The sequence below is a fragment of the Equus przewalskii genome, chromosome 8 (genome assembly GCF_037783145.1).
Source record: "Equus przewalskii isolate Varuska chromosome 8, EquPr2, whole genome shotgun sequence".
NCBI classification, from domain to species: Eukaryota; Metazoa; Chordata; class Mammalia; order Perissodactyla; family Equidae; genus Equus; species Equus przewalskii.
This window is the reverse complement of record NC_091838.1, coordinates 44,816,764-44,838,752: the sequence shown is the minus strand read 5'-3', so window position 1 is coordinate 44,838,752 and position 21,989 is coordinate 44,816,764. Positions and strand designations below refer to the sequence as shown.

Below are 21,989 nucleotides of genomic sequence, written 5' to 3'. Positions count from 1 at the left end.
TTCACAATCCATCACCTTCTCCCGCAATTCCCCTATCCTTCCTTAGTGCCTTCACACAGAAACTCCCAAGGCAGGTAAGATTAAGGTACCCTCACAGCTACCTTCTTTTATAATTATTCCTCCAGTATTCTAAATTGCATCCTTAAATTAAGACATTGCTAAGTGGACATGGTCTGGGATATGCTTATTGTCTGATAATGTTAAAAATATATTGACATAAGTGAAATCTCTGTCCCTGGAAATCTTTAAAAACAGCACAAGCAGGCTCCCTCCTGGTGGATCCCTGTCCTTGGCGTATCAGGCCCAGTTACGTTGGAAGAAGAAAGCAGGACTCAATTTGTGGGGGGTCCTGATATATTTTCCTAGGTGTCTAAGCTTTACACGTGTAGAAAAGATGTAAACAGATAAATACATATTCTATTTCCATCTTACAATGGTGAGAGGTTTTTCTCCTTTTTCTTTTCTTTTAAGAGTAGAAGCAGTGGGAGATGTCCTAATGTGGTATCCTGGGAGCCTCTGATCTGAAGATAACCTTTAAATAGTGGAATGATCTTAACATTTATTCATGTGAGAAAGAGCTTCTTATCACTAAAAGTTCTTTTTGGATATTTTTTGATTTTATCTATTGTCCAGCTAACAACTTTACTTAAAAAATGCCCAAAGTAAGAGAAAGTTATAGTGAAGATTAAAATGTTTGTTTTTTCAGTCATTGTATCAGGATTTAGAGCTAACATCCTGAACAAATAAACATTTATTTTTATACTCTCCAGAGAAAGTGCAAATATAAAACACTGAGAATTATTGGTGACAGGTGATGTCTGCATGATTATACAATATCCCTTGGCCTTATTCTCCATAAATGCTGTAGAATATGATTCTGTGCTATCTATGTTTTAAACTAAGCACTTTGAAGTGACTTCTCCATTCATCCATTCGTGTGTTACTGTATCCAGCATGCCTGAGTATATTGGTGTGTATGTACTTCAGACTGTGACAAGTGGAGATATATATATATATATATATACATAAATCCTATATTTAAGATGAGTGGCAGAGAAGTACCTATTCATAGAAGTCATTATGGCTGAAGTCTAGAGATAGAAAATTAGGTTCAAGTTCAGGCTCTGTACCTCATGGTGCTGTGTAAACTTGGGTATATTCTTTACCTCTCTGAGCCTCTGTTTTTCATGTATGAAATAAGGAAAACAGTACATGGCCTGGCAACTACCACGGTCATTACTATTATCAATGTCTATGAAAGAGTACTTTTATTTTCTATGTCTGTAAAAGAGTACTCTTATTTATAAAACGATCATATAGATGAAAGAGATTACAATGACATCTTGTAAATACTAAAAACTTGTTACATATTTGTTTGGGAAATGAGGTCTTTCCAAATTCTTGATGGTTTCTTTTCTCTTTATAAGTCTATCCAAACAAAATCTTTAGTACTGGATTCTCAGATCTATTAAAAAAACAAATCAGTTTCCCTTACATGGAAAAAATGGACAATTTTCACAGAGCACTCTTTCCTCTGTCAACTATTACATTCTCTTCCCTTTGACCTTTCCTAATTCACATGACAAAACAGTTTGGTTGCTTCCCATTTGGCTTTGAGGGGCATAATAAAGTACTTCCCAGAGCTTTGGAGCAGGGAAAACACCATCCAGTTATTCCAGTGACGAGGGAAGGATGCACGCCATACACTCTCCCAACTGTCAGTTAATACCTGGAGTTTCCTGAAACACATTTACAAGTATTTCCCAGGGCATGGACTCTGATTTCATGGGGTGGTGCATCTCATTGGATGAGCTTTATTAAATGAAACTATAGAAATCAATAAAAAGCAAATTACACTCCTGTTTTAAGTAGTAATGGAAATTCAGTCTAAGCTCAAGATAGCTCATGTTATGTAAGCAGTTTAAACTTTTGTTGAAAGGCCTTGTTAAGCTTTTAAAGTTTGAACTGTTGTTTATATATGTTTTGCTGTGTGGGGTATAAAAGCCCTTTAGAAATTGATTCTGAGAACTCTCCTTTAAGAGAACTCTGAAACCAAAGCAGTTTAGACAAACTGCTGGTTGCTAGGGGTAACCTCAGCTTCTAGAACGAATAATTGCAAATGCAGGACAAGCGTTTGATAAGAGCAGGCAACAGTGAGATCTTCTGAAAGAAAATAAGGAATAAAAGTTCTAGTCATTTGGTTAGGAAAAAATTATGCCTTTGTGTTTTTTTACACAAATAAATGAGTCGGAAGGAATTATAGATGTGCCCCAATTGATAAGAAAGCTAGAAAGCCAAACCAAGACCAATTCTGCTAGGAGACAAGGGGCACCTTTAAGACAACACAGGACTTAGATTAATACTTATAGGAATGGCCGAGAAAGAAGGGCAAAGGACTATGAAAAGTACTCAAGTTGTACTCACAACTGTGTCCCACGCCTCGGCTTCTCAGGTCCCTGTTTGATTTTCAGCCCTGAAAGTAACATAGTTTCAGTACTGCCTACTGTGGCTTCTGGACACTGTTGCTCAAAGTGAACTCACCAACACCAGCTGCTTTCTAGCATTGCCCTTGCTGGCAACCCTGCCTGTTTTATTCTTCCCATTCATTCCTCAAGTCATCTTCAGCAGACTATTCTTTGATGGTTGTGTATGAGTCTAGCGAAAGTACACAAAAACCACAGCAGCCAGAGGTAGGGGAGAAACTTCCAGAAGGGCTACTGATTATGAAAAAACATGATATGCTTGGGGTCTCCTGGGAAAAGCCTCTCTCTCAGACAACAGTTCAGGTTTAAAAAAGAAATAACTGTAGGCAAATCTATGGCTAAACCTAGTGTATGGTTAAACGGTGAATTACAATTGTTAAGGGATTAGTAGGAAAGTTGCCAAGATGTACTGGAGTGTTCATTTCTTTACAAGACCTTTCCATATGTATAGACTTTTAAAAAAGATGCCCTTTAAAATACATTTTTGAATATTATTTCGTTTAGTTATCTTAATAAAGGATAGTGTTCTTGCTTTAAGAAATACTGGGAAAGTATGTTAACCCCTTCCTCCAACCAGGTTACTTTACCTGTTGTGTGGCTCATTGGGCTATAACTAAGGCAAAAGACTGACCTGGTGATGGTGTGTTCTGCTGGCCAAATATCTAAGGGGAAACACAACTACAACTTCTTGAATGCTGAGCTTACAAATAACACTCATATTAAAGCCTACCAAGACACAGCTAAATGTTAGATACGAGACGCTCTAAATGTTGAATTCCACTATGTGCTACAAACCTCTTCCACCAAAACATGTGACTGTGAGGCTGGAAAAGGCTTCGGAAGAGAGTTCTCTAAACTTCTTCCCAATAAGGTTTAAAACGGGAGTCAGGAAGCTATGGCCATTGTGCCAGATCTGACCACTTTCTTCTCCTCCCTCTCCTCCCTCCTCCTCATCTTCTTCTCCTCCTCCTCCATCTATACCTCCTCCTCCTCCTTCTTTTAAATAAGGTTTTATTAGAAAACAGCCATGGTCATTTGTCTAATATTGTCTATGATTACTTTTGCACTACAATGACAGAGTTGAGTAGAGAAACTATATGGCCTGAAAGTCCAAAATTCTTACTATTTACTACTTTTTAAAAAAGTTTGCCAATCTCTACTTTAGAAGACAGAGGGAAGAAGACAGTCTCAGGCAAATTAAAATAGTTCTGGTGATTCAAAAGTCATTTGCTGACTCTGTAACTTAGTAAGGCCAAAGTGCATGTGATGGGACAATTCAGTCACAAAGGATCTGACCCATAAAGGTCACTGGTGAGCCTAAGGCATGACACCTCGGTTCAGATTTGTGTATCCTGGTGAGCCAACCTGATTTCCTTAGAAACTTCGTGCACTAAATATGCTACGGGTCCTTCTGGGTCAGATCACAACCTGGTTAGCATAGGGAAGCACTGAGGCAGAAAATACTTGTGCCTAGTAGGCAACCTCTAGTAAGCTAGTAAATCAGGCTGGATACAAATTAAAGTCCTTTTTCGTGGTTTCAGGAATGGAGAATAAATGAATAAGATGCTAGTCACAATAATTTCCCTCAGTGTTTTGGCACAGTGTTCCCAGAACCAACCTTGAAAGGCAGTCGCCTTATCTGGGTTACTAACAGTAGCAGAGAAGTTGGAAGATTATTCTTTACATGCATTGGGCTGCAACTGACACTCAAGCCAAACTTCACTATGACCTGAAATCATAAGACATTATGAGTTAGCTATTGCCTCACAACTGTAGGCAAGGTCTTGCCATCCTAGGAACACGGAAAGATTCCATTCTGGTTGTCACAGCCAGTCTTTTTATTTTAAACTATTTCTTTTCTCTTACATGGAAAAAAATAATAAAAACTACTTAAGAAGGACCGCTTCTAAAGAGAGATAAAGGAAAGAGGTGAGTCATAGCCTACTAATGTTCATTTGCAAGGTGGCATAATGTGATTGTCCTAATATTAAAGGGAATATTCTGATATCTCTGTCCAGGCTGACATACATCTATATATAAATACCATACACACGAAGATTCTGAAGTCCCATAGTCATAATGGAATTCTACACAGGAGAACGCAGAAGAACAGCCTTTCCTTTTTTTTTTTTTAAATAAAATCCACAAATTCTAATAAGATCCTAAAGACCTCCCAGGTGTGCTGTAGAAGTTATGTGAATGTTGAAACTACACGGGGTTCTAGACCAAAAACACACTGAGATAAATGAAATTTAAACCAATTTTGTAATGTGCTTGACAGGCTAATGCAAATATCGAGGCATTGAAAGAGAAACACAGAATGCCTAAAAGCCCAGCAGTAATGATTGAGACAATAACCTCTGATTAGTACGTCTATACTGCACGGAATATTAACAGTGTAAGAAAGCCACTCTGGAGACACGGTCCAGACACAATTATGCTGAATGAGCACATCAGGTCTATTATTTTTATAACCAGAGCTGCAGATGAGTACAAAACTATTCTCACTCTAGCAGTGTCACTTTAGCTATATTAACATTATATAGAGGCAGTGAGGTTGATGAAATAAAAATGCCTAAGAAACTTATTTGCCTAGATAACATGAAGAAGTCTCACAAACATTTCTAACATAGTCCTTTATTTTGGAGTGAAACATGACCTAACGTGGGTTGGGAAGTTGGCAAGAAGTTCACTACTGAAAGAATAGGATTTTTGTATATTTATATAAGTAAGGAGAAAAGTTTGTCCCTCAGCATGGCAACACAAGAAATTCTGACAAATATGATACATATTCATTTTCTAACTTTTTCTGTTTTAGAGTTGGCTAGAGTTAGGATAAACTGATGTACTTAGAGTGATCATACATCCCATCCCTCATTTAATAAAGCCTATTTAAAATATTGACCTTATTAATGGCTACCAGAACACAGGAGTGTTCATAATCCCTGTAATTCAATTGCCAGCAGTTTGTGCAATAAATCAGGAAAAGGTTAAAATATTTTTCATGCCAGAATAGAACATATCAATCTATTTTATTTGATTACCTTGGGTAATGAGGCTTTCTCCAGGCCAGATTACCTTACTCACTATAATTATGCCAGATCATATTTTTGCTTAAAAAGGAAAAAATTTAAAAATGCCATCAATCCAGTTAAAACTGTTCCACGGTATTTTTTCTTACTTTGTACATTTCAGGACATGAGAAATGTCATCTTGCTCTCCTTCTAAGAGCAGATAAGAAAGTAACATTGTTCCCATGAAAAGCAGATTAGGCAAATGGCATCTGGACAACACTCATTTTATTCACTGATTTGAAAAATTCAATAAAATAATCTATAGTAGTTTTAATTCCAAAGTTAAATTCCACTCCTATAAGTAAACTCTTAAAAATCACTAGAGCACAATAATATCCTTCTCTAGTGGTCAAATTTCCTTCTTAGAGAATGCAAGCTCAATTCAACCAATAAAGTTCATATTTTTAAAAAATAATAATGTCATCAATAAAGAACAAGACAAAGGCATTTTCTGCCATCTTTTCCTTTCTTTTAGAATAACCTATTTTCTGGGCATAACAGAAATCTCCCTCTCCAAACCCTTTTCAGGAATATTCTTGCCTCAGATCACTTTTTAGTGCCAGCTGAGTTCCAACAGCCCCTGGCTTCCATGTGAAGTCTGCTCCAGGGAGTCAGCTGTGGGTATAAGTAAGATGGCATTTCTGTGTCCTGCTCTCCCAAGGTGTTCCTCCAAGTTGAAATAAGGTCACTGCAACCATTAACAGCACCATAAACCTCATGCAGGGTAAAAAGGCCTTCAATCTCCTTTAAATCACTAGGCAGAACACAGAATGAAGGTGGTAGTCTTAAGGCAAGGAAGCAGGAGAGGGACAAAGAATGGTGATCATTAGAAGTGGAGGTGGAACTTTTCTTGGAACTCTTCAGAACTGTACCTTGAAAAATATAAAAATACTATGCCCACGAGAATTGCCAGAGATAAAAAATCTAACAATACAACATATTGAGAAGGATGGGGAGCAATTAGGACTCTCATATGTTGCCGGTGAGAATGTCAAATGGTACAGCCTTCCACCTGTTTGGCAGTTTCTAACAAAGTTAGACATACACCTTTCACATCACCCAGCAATTCTACTCCTAGAAAAGGAAAGAAATGCATGTATCCACCAAAAGATTTGTACAAAAATGCTTGTAACAGCCTTTTTATAACAGCTAAAACTAAAAACAACCCAAATGTCTATCAGTAGGAGAATGGATGAAGAAGGTGTGGTATATTCATATAATAGAAAACTACTCCGCCATAGAAAGGGACAAACTACTGTTAACGCAACAACATGGATGAATCACAAAACCATTCTGTTTAGTGCAAGAAGCCAGATTCAAGAATTCACATGCTGTAAGATTCCATTCAGATGAAAATCAAGAATAGGCATAACCAAACTGTGCTGATAAAAATCAGCATAAGAGTTACCTTTGGTGGAGTCAGAGGTTGATCTGAAAGAGAAACTTCCCAGGGTGACAGGAATGCTCTACATCTTGATCTCAGTGATGGTTACACAGGGGTATACATTTGCCTAATATATTGAGCTGTATTCTTAAGATCTGTGCCTTTTATTACTGGATGCTAGTTCTACCTCAATAAAACACTGTTAGCATAAAATTTGTGTTACTTCTAGAAAAATCAATAAACATAAAGCGCAAACAATAGAAATAATTCTCAAGTTCATGTGCTAATGTGAAGAGAGAGAGTGAAAAGAACTTTAAAACCAGGAGAGAAAATTTTACAACTTAGCAAAATATGTGAAATGGCAATTTTTTAATAAGAGAAAAATACATACACATCCTTTATGGGACTTTCTGCTATGAATTGTTACAGGTATGCTGGATGGACCCAAGGAATGATTTCTATTCTACTTGACTCCAAAATATAGTGAAAAACTCAATATTTCCTGTTTGAATTCTTTTACCTAGTAACTGCTGCCAAAATGCTTATAGACCTTTTTGAGACAAAGTTTCTTTTCTTGGAAAGAGTGTTTTAGACATTAACAATAAAGTTGCACATGAGTTTCAAAATTTATACACAAACCACAATTAGCCTTACCTATTTTATAATAATTTAGTAATGCAAGCAATTATTATAATAATTTAACACATATTATAAGAAAGCATAATTATGAAGTAAAGGTAGCTATTAATCAGAATACAATTTTGGAAAATTAGTTTGGCAATAAGTATTAAGATATAATTTTAAATCACTTTAATCTTCTATTTTTCTGCGAATGTATTAATAAAAGTAAATTGTAAACAAAGATGTATTTACTAAGAAAAGGATAATGAATGTTAATGTTAATTTCATTCTCACAAGAGTTTAGCTATATGTTTCCATTAAAATAGCCTTTATAGAACTTTCATTATTGAAAAGATTCTATGAGGAGGAAGAAAGGATATCTTCAGAGCAACAAAAAGAAGGAATAATAATCTTCTACATATTGTTTTTCTCCATAACTGATACTATGTAAGTATACCCAACTTTACTATTAAACGCTACCAAATAAGAATACATAGAAAAAAGGATAGTACATGTGCATTTATAATATTACAATAATATCTTCCTGCAAAATATCTAATTGGCTCCAAAAAATTTTATAAAATTATCATTTAGGTCATATAAGGCCATAAAGAAGTTATTGTATAGAAATAACAATGTGAAAATATTTTATGATTTTATCATATAAATTAAGGATCAGCAAACTTTTTCTGTGAAGGGTCAGATATTTAATATTTTAGGTTTTGCAGGCCAGACAGAGTCTCTATCACAAATCATTTAAAAGTATACAAAACATTCTTAGCTCGAGGTCTGTTCATAAACAAGTGGAAGGCTGGATTTGGCCCACAGGCCATAACTTACTGATCCCTGATAACCACAATGGCACCATAAAAATGCTAGCAGAGTTATTTTAAAAGTGCAAATATTATATTTTTACAATCACCAAAACAGGTGCTCCCCAATAAAAGTTCTGTTCCTGTTTGACATCATCCATACTGATGCCAAAGGCATACCTCAGAACTCAGTTATCCTTAGTATGAAGAGAAATAACTTTCCCTTTTCTCCCCTCCTGATTACCCAGTCAAATCCACTTACTCCTCAAGAATTGTGTCCTGAGCCTTCCTCATGACTATTTCTTATAGCCATTTCTCTCTTTTCTAACCCCTTTACATTTAATGTATTAAGCCTTTACACCACTCTGCACACTGTCAGAGTCCTTCACGAGAGTAAGATACTTTTCGTAAATACCTTAGAACCTCATTATATATTGTTTCTTATACTAAATTTCTTATGTGTGAGTTTAAAGTTAATTTTTAAGTAGAATGCAAGGTCCTATGGCTAAAGACTGACTTCTTTTGTTTTTTTCCTCTCTCCTTCTCTCCTTCCTTTCATCCTGACTCCCTCCCTCCCTTCCTTCTTTCCTTCCTATAGATTAGAAAGTATTTCACATCTTTAGAAATTTCTAGATAAGGTGTTATATTAGTTTCAAGGATAGGGAGATTATATTCAATCAGGGGTTAGAGATTTAGTCAGAGAATGTTCTATGGAAAATAAAGCATTTGAGCTCATCCTTGAAGAACATGCAGAGATGGGAAGGAAGGGAATGTAAGGAAAAGGAACTGTATGATTAAAGATACAAAGAAAAATCAGTGTGGGATGTGAAAGAATTGCTCATTTTTGCCAGACTAGAGGACACAGAGGAGAGGGTGGGGAGGAAACCAGGCATGGAGGACCACAAGGGCCAAGAAGCTAAGGAGTTTGGACTGGATTCTATTAGCACTAGGGAACAACTGAAGGTTTGGGAGCAGAGGGCTTACTTGATTAGAGCTAGGCTTCAGGAAGATTAACTTGATATGGTGGGTATAATGGAAAGCTTGACCTCAAGAAAATACAGAGAGCATGGAAATGGAGGATGCATCTAAAGTGATAGACTGTAGACTCAGTAGTGCTTTACTGTTGATTAGATGTGGGGCACAAAGAAGAGGAAGAAGGAAAAGATGTCATGACATTTTGATACCTGGCGATGGGGAGGATGATGCTGTCATTAATAGAAATAATGAATAGAGAAGAAGGAGCAAGTGTGACAGGGATGCTAGATTGAACTTCTTTCAGGCTGGAGTGTCTATTGTAGTTTCAGTAATAGTTTACTGATCTCCGGTTGTACCGCTGAAGATAATATTGCCTTGGTTTTCTCACAGATGATACTACAACTTAGAATGGCATGCTTAATTGTACATTACATTTCAAGTGTAAATAAAATCACAATTTGTGTTCTCAATAGAGCAAAGCATAATTATAACCTGGGATTCTCTCCGCATTGCAAGGGTTGAGAAGGGGAGATAAGTTTTAGTAAGATGAGATGAGAAAAGTGAGTCTCTGAGAGGCTGAGGGACTTCATTGTTGATGTCTCATATTGGCAGAACGAAGACTAGAACCAGTTCTCCTGGCGGCCAGTAGTATATTTAGTTTCTTATTTGAAGGGAGAAGGCAAAACACAAGGCCTGAAAAGCTCAGAGGTGGTAACTAGTCTCTAATTGTACTTCAAGTGTTTTGGTGAGTATTCGTTGGAGGAGGAAGGATATAGTCCTTTGCCTGCCGTTCGTGGTTTATAAGATATAGCATTCTCTTTCAAATAAAATAAAAACTTTTGTCTAGTAAATGTTTACTGATGCCCCTGCTTTTTTTACTTATTTCCTTTCACTATATAACTAACATTTTTACTTCATGAAAGTTAAAACAATTCAGTTATACAACTCACTATATCCACCTAATCCTAGTTTTCTCTTAGAGGTAACCATGATTAATGGGGGAAGAAGGTCCTTTCAGACGTCAGTGAAGCGAACATAAACTCTCTGCCACTCCATGTCCACTTCCAGAACTGTCCCTGAAAACCTGCCCCTCTTCCCCTGACTGTCAGCTGAAGATTGATGCTCAAGGCAATATTAAAAGCCATGCTGTTGAAGAGTCTATCAGCCTGGATCCCTGAATAACTATTTCGAGCCGAGCCCTCCTTAAACTGGATGTTAAGTGAGCAAGAAATAAATTTCCATTATGTTAAGCCACTAAAATTTTAGGGCTAATTTGTTTCAGCAGCTATCATAATCTTATTTAGAACAGAGGATCTCTCTGTTGTGACTGGAGTGAACTGGACATTGACCATTTTCTGGCATGAAATGATGCTATAAGAGAAGTTTGAAGACAATCAGATTTGTCCTCCCTGGCTTGTGACTTGCTTATCATATTTATGTAAAGTTAAACTCAACCACCCCAGAAATGATTATGTTCTTGACAATGCTTCTATCCATATGTTAATCATAAGAACACAGAATAAGTCCTTTGAAATTTGCTGTAGCATATAAAACACATAGACTGTCTTTTTAAAGGTGAGATAAAGAGCTATCCTAAAACAAAACACCTAAGTTCCCCTTTCTGGAATTTCTTCTTTCCGTCTCTTAAAATGAAAATCACACCAACCACCAATATATAGACACATTTATATAAAGACAACATGGATATTGTCCAGATAAAGCAACTCTGTTAATGTGGTTGCATGTCCTTTACATGTACATCAGAGATGTATATATCCCTGCCCATCTTTAGAAGTTTAAAATCAAGTCATTCTGATTTCGTCCATGTATTTTAGTAGACAGTCAAATTCAAAATCTTACAGAGAAATAAACCTTTGTATAGATCTAAAGAATTTCAGTGGTTGAGGACATTTTAAGCCAGATCCATTGCAGTTTAAATCCAATTTTTTTTTCTTGGAGTAGAGTATATTATTGACACTAAACACACTTTAAAACAGTTCTTTAAGTATTCTCTTTTTTACTGAGTTCAAGATGTATAGAATCTAAAAGGCTCTCCTTAAAAATAATTTAGTTACCCTTCCTGCCTCAGGATAAAGTGAGAACTCCTGAACATGATTCATACATTCTTGTTCAGGCTGTTGACCTCCCCTCTATGCATTTTGCATTCTATGCACCAGTCACTCTGGATTCCTTTCAGCTTCTCCAGTGGGCTGTGCTCTCTTTACCTACAGCCTTTGCACATACAGTTCCTGCTACCCAATTCTGACCTCCTCCCTGACAACTTTTTTACCTTAGCTTACTTCTGCTCAGTCTTCAGGTCTCCACTTAGATGTCATTTCTTCCATTTAGCCTATCCCAACCGCTTCCCAAGGCCCGGTTAGGTGAGTTTCCTGTCTCTGCCATCAATACTTTATTCCTTATCAGAACACTTCCCATGTTATATTATAATTGAAGTTCAGTAGTCAGTGTCCTTCTTTAGATCGCAATCTCAGTAAGGTCAGGGTGAATTGTTTTAATGACACTAAACCTAATGCCTAATATAGTGCATGAAACATAATAGGTGGTCAGAAATATCAATTGATTGTTGCTGATCTAGAATAAATCTCATTTAATGTTTTTGTCCACCACAACATATAAAAGGTATCACTGACCCATCAACCAAAGGACACTTATCTGTAATTATCTTATTCCCTAGGGTCACTTGGGACAGAAGAACTGAAGTGGTGAAAGAGTTGGGCATAGGCATGGTTTTCCTTTGTACAGTAAATAACCATATTCAGTGACCAAATTCATGACCCTGAACTCACCTCTCTTAAGCTTTAACTAACTGAAATAGGGTCATAGACACTGACTCTGTAAAATGATCGAAAAGGATATAAACACAATTCGGAAATAAATAAACCTCTCTCTGATTTGATAATTTAAGTTTGCAAAATCTGTTCCTTCTAATCTGGATGCATGAAAAACAATCCAGCAGCAGCAGCAGCAGAAGCAGACCAGACCCTGCTCCTCTGCCGAACCATCATTGCTCAGCAGCCTGCCCATTGATTTGGGAATTCCTCTTTGAACTAACATTTGAGTTAATTCAGAGTATTTCTGAGCTTGTAGACTTTGCCTTCTCTCAAAGGTTGTTCTTGATATTAATCTCCCTGTCCCTCACCTTAAATGTGGTCTTTTATTTCTAATCATGATCTTCCACTATTACCTTCTTGCTTCAAGCTTCACTTTTGCCTTATTATACTCAGTGTCAAACTAAGCTGTCCTCCACATTCCCAGGTCTAAGACCTCTGCTGCTGCCTTTCCCACTGTCATTATCAATGATCCTGGCTGACTCCAGGCCTCAGGACTTGGCTGTCAAATACTAGTGTTCCCAGGAAGATTTAGGGCATCAAAGTATGACAGTAGGCTCCATGGGGAGAAGGAATGTTTACCTATTACTATTTCTCTGGCATCCACCAGTGTAGCAGAACTAGAGAGACTTTAAGAAAATGGCAACATAGCAGTTGGGATTTTTCTAAGGCCACAGACTGACGTAGAAATAGAAGAACCCTCAGCTCCACACCCCAGCACCCTCTGTTAACCAGTGCATTCTTCTTTATAGGACTTGAAAAGAAGGCTTTTGCAAGGGGTGTTTGCTGGGGTCAGCCTACCACAAAGTACTGTTGAGAGTCTTCAGGACAATACAGGGAATCTTTAAACCAAAAGCACCAACGCTTTTAGTAGATTTACATTGATATTACACGTGCAAATGCCCAGCAATCCATGACTGCTTTCTTACTTTGTGTAACTGATAATACTGGAAGGCACCAATTCCACCTTGTTCTTCGGCAGTCCAGAGCACCAAACGCAGAGTCCTCTTCGGACGTAGCCCTGGGAAAAATAATAAAATAAAATAAGCGCTTCTCCAGATGATTTTAAATTTTAAAAAAATGGCAAGGCTCCTCATCTGCATTCTGGAGGCAGGAGGGAATCAGAGGCATGCATATTCATCTCTTGCTGGTATGGCTACCTGATTCAGAGTGTGGCTGACACAGCAAAGCAGCACCCTCAGGACTGATCTCCAGGGCAGATTAATGGAAAAAAGGGTTGTGCAAATGCTGTCCGCAGGCAAGGAAATGAGAGCCTCTAATCATATCCTTAACTGGACAACGTGCCCAGCAGGACCCAATGGATGGCCAAGTTTGCGGGGACATTAGATCCCATATGAAGATACAGTTAGGAGGACTCTAGGCAGATCATGGGGCATTCCAATGATTAATTGAAACTCAGTCATTTGACTCTACTTCAAGATAAGGCATGTAGGAGATTGCTTGTTAGTCTAAGTCCACAAGTTTAGAAAGCCACCCATGGTATCCTCAGTAATGTAATGGCTGTGAAGCAGATGCAATATTTATGTTCACCCATGGTCATTTTCCTCTCCTACTTGAAAATATAAGGTCATTCACTTAAGGTCAAGGAAAATTAATTGAATGAGGATGACATTTTATTCACCTACTGCACAAACAGCTTGGTGACAATTTCATTGACTTGGGAAACACAAATTTGGATCTTGAGGTTATTAAAGTTACTGGTGGATCTGGCATATCTAAAACCATTTTTGAGTGCCTATGTCTGCTCAGTAAAAGTTAACTACAAGAAAGTTGTTGCCCAAACTTAAAAAAATTGGAACACTATACACTAAATGTCCCACTTTGTGACCGAGAATTAAAACCTGTTCTGATTTGGACCACATAATGTTGTTTCAGAGAAATAACACAGGGAGAAAAACGTGAAGGTGGGCTTAAATCTTATTAAGAGGACCCAGCCTCTTGCCTCACCTTAGGGAAGGTGACTTTGAGTGGCTCTGAGACAGACATGCTACAAATCTCATGTATAACCACACAAGTGCTGCCACCCAGGCATGTGACCTTCGAGGGAGCAGGCTAGTCAACTGCAGCCTGGATGATAAACGCTCCTGGGAAATGGAGCTCTGTCCTGCCTCCTCAGGGCACCAACTAGGATTCTCCTTTCATAAGCTTAGTGCTAAGGAGCTTAAAAGGAGCTGTTTTTCACTAAATTGAATACTGTTGTGAAGCCGCTTTACGCTTGAGCATTTTAACATAATTAAAAGAGCACAGGTTGAGGATGCAGGCTGATCGGAGTTCTACTTAAGGCCTGGACAAGCAATTTCCACATCCAATTGCTCCGCAAATCCCATTGATGTTTTCTTCTAAGTCTATATAAAATCCAGCTTCTCGTCTCTGCTACTACTGGGATCCAAGCCCTGACCTCTTTTGCATGGATTGCTATAGTCGCCTCCTAACTGGTGTCCCTGCCACAACCCTCACCCCTCTGCAGATGAAGCTCCACACCACAGCCAGAAGGACCCCTGTAAAGCTTACACTAGATCATGTCATTTCTCTGTTTAAAACCTCCAGTAGCCAGAATGTAAGCTTCTGGAAGGCAGGGGTTTATGTTTTTTGATCCACTGTCATGCCCCCAGTGCCTACACTATTTGGTACACATTAGGTGCCCAATAAATAGGCACCAAATGAATAAATGAATCCAAAGCTTGGTGTCTCCCTTAGAATAAAATTCAAAGTCCTCCACCACTTTCCCAACCTCATCTCCTAAAACTCTCCAGCTAGCTCACTCCCAGGCACGCTGTTATAGTTGAAAAATGCGGGCAGATCTGGTGAGCCGTGCTATCGTTAGGCACACTGGGAAATTGATCTACCTGAACTTCAGCCTCCTTATCTGAAAAGTGGAGAGAATATCATATGCCTATGCCATGCTATTTCATGGGGTGGTTGTGAGGATTAAGTGAGATGTATGTAAGACAACCCTGTGCCTGGTATGTAACAGATATTCAATAAGTGAACTATAGAGCTACATAATAGATATCCAGGCACAGAGCACACACTTTTACCCCTAGAGAGAAGAGGCATCTAAATACTCAGAGAGGAAGTTCTTCCAAAGGCATTCAAACACTTGCTGACAAAGAATCCTGAAGTTCCCACTGCTGCTGCAGAGTCAAACCACCTGTTCACGTTCATAGACTGAAACTGTTGACAGAGGAAGAAATCTAATCAGTATGTCCAAAGATCACAATCTTTGGTTTCTCTAAAAGAAATGTGCTTATTAACGTCAGTTTAAATCAAATGACATTTTACCTGCAACATAGGAAAAAATAAAGGATAAAGTACTGCAAATGAAAATTCCATTTTTTTAAATCAATAAAAAAGTAAAAAGCATGCACTTCTTTTTACATATCTCTGTACCTACCAGCAAAAGAGTACCAAATTATTAAAATGATGGAATTCTCTAAATAAGGATAAAGGGACAGTTAGCACAGGTTAGAAAAAAAACATTTTTTAAAAGCAAATGCCCTGAATATCCCTATGGATTTAGTGTTCCACTTGAAAATCATTACTGTGCAGGATTAATCTCCTCCACATTTCAAATCAGCCAGATGGCCAATGATGTTATATTGAGATAATAAAGAAGCAATGAGTTTGAAGTGAGAAAAGCTAAGGCATAGCTGTTGGTGCAGAGCTGGCCCTAAACAGACAAACAGAGCCACCTTCAAGCTCTTGAGAAGCACCGTACCTGTCAGAACAGAACACCAGCATGCGCCCCGCATGCGAGGTGAAGGGCTGACAGAAGAGGGAAGGAAACCAGTGCTTGAGCCAATACCTGAGCTCCAAACTCTCTGTCCACTCTGACATTCTGAGTGTCCCTGAACCGAAGAGAAATGCATGGGACTTTATTCAATGACTAGACGTGACCCTAGCGTGGAGTTTGGGCCCCCAGGCCACTTAAGTCCATACACTGGTAGTGTGGGGCACAGAAAGGCTTTGGCTGTGGAATCTGAATAAGCATTGTGTGATTCTCTGCTCTGCCACTTTAGGCTCTGTGACTTTAAGTTAGTGACCTAATCTTTCTGAGCCTCAGTTTCTTCATCTATACAGTAAGGAAAATGGTAATTGCCTCATGGGATTGTTAAGAAAATTAAATGAGACAAGGCAAATATGTACCAAGCGCAGTGCCGTGCACACAGTAGATTTTTTCAACAATTGTTTCTTAGCCTCTCTCTATATCATTCCTCATAGCTTTTCAGTACGTGCCAACAATCATGAGGGACATCTTGTGGGAGAACTAGGAAAGAGGTATATTCTTCATTCCTCTTCCCTAGGAACCATGGAACATCTTTGTTTATACAGAATGCACACCCAGCCAAGGGAAAAATAAAAATTTCACCTTCCTTGTAGAAGAATGCATAACCTCTTTCAGGAGGAAATGCTCCCTCCTCCCAACACAGAGCATATCCAAATCCAAATAAATAGAAACAGGCTCTTCACTTTACAGGTGGGGCCAATCAGAATTTTTAGTTTCTGAATAAAGTGAAACAGTTTAATAAATCTGAAAACTGAATAAAACTGATAAAATGATATATATATTTATCTTTTTTAAATGATAGAATTTGTGTATCTCAAATCCAAACTAGATTTAAAAGCTAAGAATTTTAAGTATATAAAATAACAACAACAACAATAATAAAGCAATAACAATGATAGCAACACAACAAAGCGATGTGAGGCCAAACGTAGGGATTTCATTTTGTAGTAGAACTGGGGAAATGAACAGCTCAGGAGTAGTCCTGGCTCACAGTTCTGGCCCAGGCTCAATGGCAGACAGCACTAACCCAAGACAAGCTTGTGAAAGAAAGTCTTAGAATTACAAGTGAGAGGGAGGACCCTGGTCTCAGCTGGCTATGAGTCGGGTCTCATTGAGGTTTGTCAGAAGGTAGCCAATTACTTCCCCTGTGGATGTATAGAAACTGCCCAGAGATCTCTTGACCTCCTGGAATTTCTATCAACAACTCCAGGTAGCGCAAGAAACATTTTACAGCATCATAGTTTCCCTCTGAAAGAACATAAACTACTAACAATGTGCCAGAATTTTGTTTTGTTTATGAAATATGATATACGTGCATTTCACTTTCATTTTATTGAGGAAAGTAATAATGCTACTGGGAAAATAGTGCTGATGAGAAAAGGTGAAAGCAATCTGGTTGGACTTTATTTCTCATTATTATCAAATTTAAAGATGAGAAGGCTGAGAGGTGACTATCACTAAATTGAAAAGGTCAGTTGACCGTCCTACACTTGCACCAAGAATGGGGCAAAACAAAATAAACTTAGATTAATCCAGCCTTGTATATAGCTTTTCCAAATCATGAATTCTAAAGAACGCTATTTGTTAACAATGTGTATTGACCCAAATGCCCATTTACTTCTCAGTTTTAATCTCTCCAGAACTAGGTATAAGTACTGTTCTCCCTTCTGTGACCTAACTTTGCAGAGAAAGCACAACTTTCTCTTACAGTAAATATACTAATTTTCCACATAATACAGAAGTTCATAAATACCCTTGTTGTCCAGCTCTCTTTCATCAAAAGTTCGGAAGAATGCCTACACTTAGAGATTTCTATTCCTATACTAAACTTGACTAATATAAGTGTAGTATCTGAGTTACAGAATAAATAATGACATATTAGCATATAAATTGAATGAGAAGAGGCAGTAAGCACAGTGGTTAAACACCTGGGTTTGGGGGGTCAAGAGCTATTTCCACCTTGACAAGTTACATAATTTTCCTATAATATATAGCACATTATCTTTGGTTTTTAAAATAGAAGGCATGGTTAGACAAAGATTAATTATTTCAGTGACATAAATTGCAACTACTCTTTATAAGTAGGAACAAAAGTCACTTTGAAGAAGATCTTTTGTTTTTGGAAGAATCAGTTGGTATCTTTCTTAATTATGTAAACATAAAGCGATTACGCACGATTAGGGGCATTGGGGCAGGGCAGCAAACTGTTTTTTAAACTCCATCTTGTAAGCTGCTACCTCTTAAGCCATATGGAGAAACAACATGGACACTGGGCAGGAGGCGAATGGCTGTGTAAAAGGAGCCCAGGGCCTTCTGGGAGGAGAGCCCCAGTGTCCTCACCCCTGCTTCCTTAAATTGGGGGCTGGAGATGAGAGACCTGTTGGGTCAGGGTGACAACGACTAAGGTCCCAGGACAGGGAAGGTCCTGGAAACTACTGAAATAAAGTGGCCTAATGAAGGGAGGAGTCTGGGGTACTAACCTGGGCTCAACACAGTGGCCTAAGGTGGTAGGGGAAGGGCTAATTTCAGCCTAGCCTGTGGCCAACTCTAGAGGCTCCTCCAAATCCAGCCACCCTGGCACAAAGGTTATAATGTAGAGGACAATAGCTGAGGATGGGAACGTAAACAAAGGGAGTCATGACCTTGTTGCCCAAAATGGGCACCACTGTGACTCAGGGGTACAAACGATGCCATGCAGCAGCCAGACAGAACAGCAGTCACAGCAGATCCAGCTACAGGTTTCTAGAGGAGGACTGACTTATTTGGCCTGAGTAAAGTCCCAGGATTCTTGGACAATCCAGAGGCAGTAGGAGGGGCCTCAGAGGAGATAATAGACTTCCTGCTAATAAGCCTGTGGAGGCTTGGATGATTAACTGTAAAGGAGATTAAAGAGGTGTGATCATATTTATAACCTGTGTTTGTGGAACAGGTCATGACATAATTCAAAGGGAACACTCCTACCTTATTATAATGATTAGGATTCTATTAGCCAGGAAAATCTCGGTTAATCATTGCTGAAGTAGGAATCACTGTGACTACCAGTGTGTGAAGGCCATTTTTGGCTCTAACCCAATTGTCCACTCTCTTCTCCTGCTTCTGCCTCTCATCCTAAGCTCCAGCCGTATCACATTTCCTACTAGTCCCAGAACATGCCATGCTACCTCAGATTTTTAGTTTTTGTATATGCTCTTCTTCTTATCTAGAATGCTCCTTCACCTTTTCCATCTGGCAAACTCCTATTCACTCAACAAAGCCCATTTCTAACATTACTTTCTCTGGGATCTCTGGGATTTCTCTAATATTGCCTTCTGGGAAGGCTCCCCTAACTCTAGCACAAAGTCGGCTACTTCTTTCTCAATGTTCCTCTAGAATTTCAAACACACTGCTATTTTCATTTTCAACCACACTGAAATGTTGATCTCCCCACTAGATCATTAATTATGAGACTCATTTATCTTTTTCATAATCCTGGATCATTACCTGACACTTAACAAGCGCTGAATAAATGTTTATTGACTGACAATGAATAAATATATTTCTGTAAGTATAAATAAAAGCTACTGCCTTTTCATTTAATCTAAATCATATGAGTGCCTCCTCAGTTCAGAAAGTTGGTAAGATATGCTCTTTTGTTAAACCAAAGCCGAAATAACACAGGTGAAACCACCTCAGTAGTCTAGATAATTACATGTGCTTCAACTTCAAAATTTGCTTCAGTTGCTACTACATTTACCCACTTTTGTGGCGCAGATGGATCTACATAGTCAAAATTTAGTACATCAACAACTCTTGTTGATCAAGTCATTAAAGAAATACATTATGGTCACAGAAATGTTTCCATCAGCTAATTGTATTAAATTATAGGTTATTTGCATTTTAACTCTGACGATTCTTTTTAATTTTTACTTTCATATTTTTTATGATTATAAAAACAATATGTATCCTTTTTAAAATTGAAAACTAAGGAAAACAAAAAAATTAGAAAACAAAAACGACCTATAAGTTTATTGTTATATTTGCTTATAATTTTTGTATGCATATATTTGTATACATATATTTAAACAGTGACATTTATATATAGTTTCACATTACTTTTTCTACTTGAAATCATGACACATATAGACTTCATCTATCATAATCAATGGTCAATGATTCTGAATTTTTTTAGCTATTCCCTTATTGTTGATTTTATCCTTAGGACAAGTCCTTAAAAGTAGAAATACTGAGTCTAAAAAGTATAAACACTTTTAAGGTTCTTGAAACATGTCATTAAGGCCCGAAAGAAAGATTGCCAATTTATACTCCCACCAGCAATGTATGAGAATGTTCACTTCTACTTAATGTGGAACTTTTGCTCTTATCTCCTTTGTTTTGATGTGTGTCATTATCTTATATCTGTTTTTCTACACTACATTCTACTCATTTTCAGCCAAAATAATTACACAAACACACATACACACTCAATCTCTAGTCTTTTTTAACTTGATTGAGACAAATGTTAAGTTTATATCTGATGCCTGACTAGAGTTAATATATGCGAATTTATTTTTCTTATTTAAATTGCCTGATAGTAGGATTCTTTCATCAATATATTTCTAAGATAATGTTCATATCATATCATGTAGGGATCACAAGCCTGATCTAGTTGACATTTTAAAACATACTATTTCTTTTTCCCTATCGTTATTTAGAGTGTTTTTATCTGCACGCAGAAATTGAGAAGCCTGGTTATTGATAGATTTGAACTCTGAATCACACTTTTGTTGAGAGTTCTACCTTGCAAAAACATCAAATGGGGAAGAGTTAAACATATAGCACAATTTTTAAGAAAATGATGGTAAATCAAGTACAAATACTGAAATTTCTCTTACAAATTCACATTCATAGATATGGATCTTTAAATTTTATATCTTGTAAAGATCGTGCTGTGTAAGTAAGAACAAATGTGTTTGTACTGGAATCAGGGATTATCAGCATATAATACATCTCCAACAAGCAACCGAGTTGAGGAAATTTCTGGGATCCCCTTTCAACACCAAACAGCAGATATGAAGCATAAGTTGCTTTAGAAAGCAGGAGCCATCATTAAGCTGCTTCTGTTAACTCTTTCAAGAGCTCCCATTTTAGGGTTATAGTGGAGAGGATGTTATCTACATTTTTAAAGATTTTTCTTGTGTATAAAATTAATTATGAGGTTATCTAAACTTGCTTTTGACAATAATTTTTATCCCTGATTTTATTTTAGTTTAGATTTTCAGGCCACAACACATTTGGTAGTATCAATACATTTCTTGCAATCGTTTTTGGACAAAAACTCATCTTCTGGAGCATTGCTCCGGTCTTAATTCCCAAAGTGATTGATGAATTCTCTTCCTAAGGGAAAATCTCACCATGAAAAGAACAAGATCATCAAAATGTCTCTGCTACTTTCCCCCTTCTTTCCATTCCCACTGTGGCTACCTTTGAATTGCTGCAATCGCCAGCTAACTGCTTCCTCCAAGCCTTTCTGTGTAACTGCTGCCAGATTCATCTTCTTGAAATACTGCTTTGAACATGTCACTGGCTGCATGAAAATCTTTAATCACTCTTTGTCGTCCATAGCAGCAGTTTGTCTCCAACCTTTTTTGAACATGCATCTCTATCAGTAAAACAATTTTGAGCATACATCACCACATAAGTATATTTATGTATAAATGACACATACACAATATTGTCAATATACAATAATATATGTGTATATAATATAAATACATATACATATAATATACAATATAATACATATATATAATGCATATACATATAATATAATAAGGTAATAAATATTAGTAAAATGTATTTCTTTTTTAAGATAAAAATATTTTCCTGTAGTATGATGGTCCTACACAGTGCTTGGCTTTGGAGGCCACTGGTCTATAGCATGGAGTCCATTCTCATTAGTATGGCATTCGGGGCCCCGTGCCGACTGGTTCCAATCTGCCCCTCC

General features: G+C 37.6%; 1 protein-coding gene and 1 long non-coding RNA gene across 5 annotated transcripts in view; one reads left to right on the top strand and one right to left on the bottom strand.

The window, feature by feature from the left end:
- Nucleotides 1-21,989, bottom strand: part of CPQ (carboxypeptidase Q) — a 462,588-nt gene that overhangs the window by 88,792 nt on the left and 351,807 nt on the right. For all 4 annotated transcript variants that reach the window (XM_008523652.2, XM_070631792.1, XM_070631793.1 and 1 more), the window contains one exon: nucleotides 13,128-13,219. In XM_008523652.2, the coding sequence (XP_008521874.1) occupies nucleotides 13,128-13,219 (92 nt within the window). The remainder of the gene's footprint in view (nucleotides 1-13,127; nucleotides 13,220-21,989) is intronic.
- LOC139085248 (uncharacterized) lies at nucleotides 3,907-10,609 on the top strand. Its single transcript, XR_011543447.1, has 3 exons — nucleotides 3,907-4,412; nucleotides 7,889-8,009; nucleotides 10,330-10,609. It is a non-coding gene; the product is annotated as an uncharacterized lncRNA (long non-coding RNA).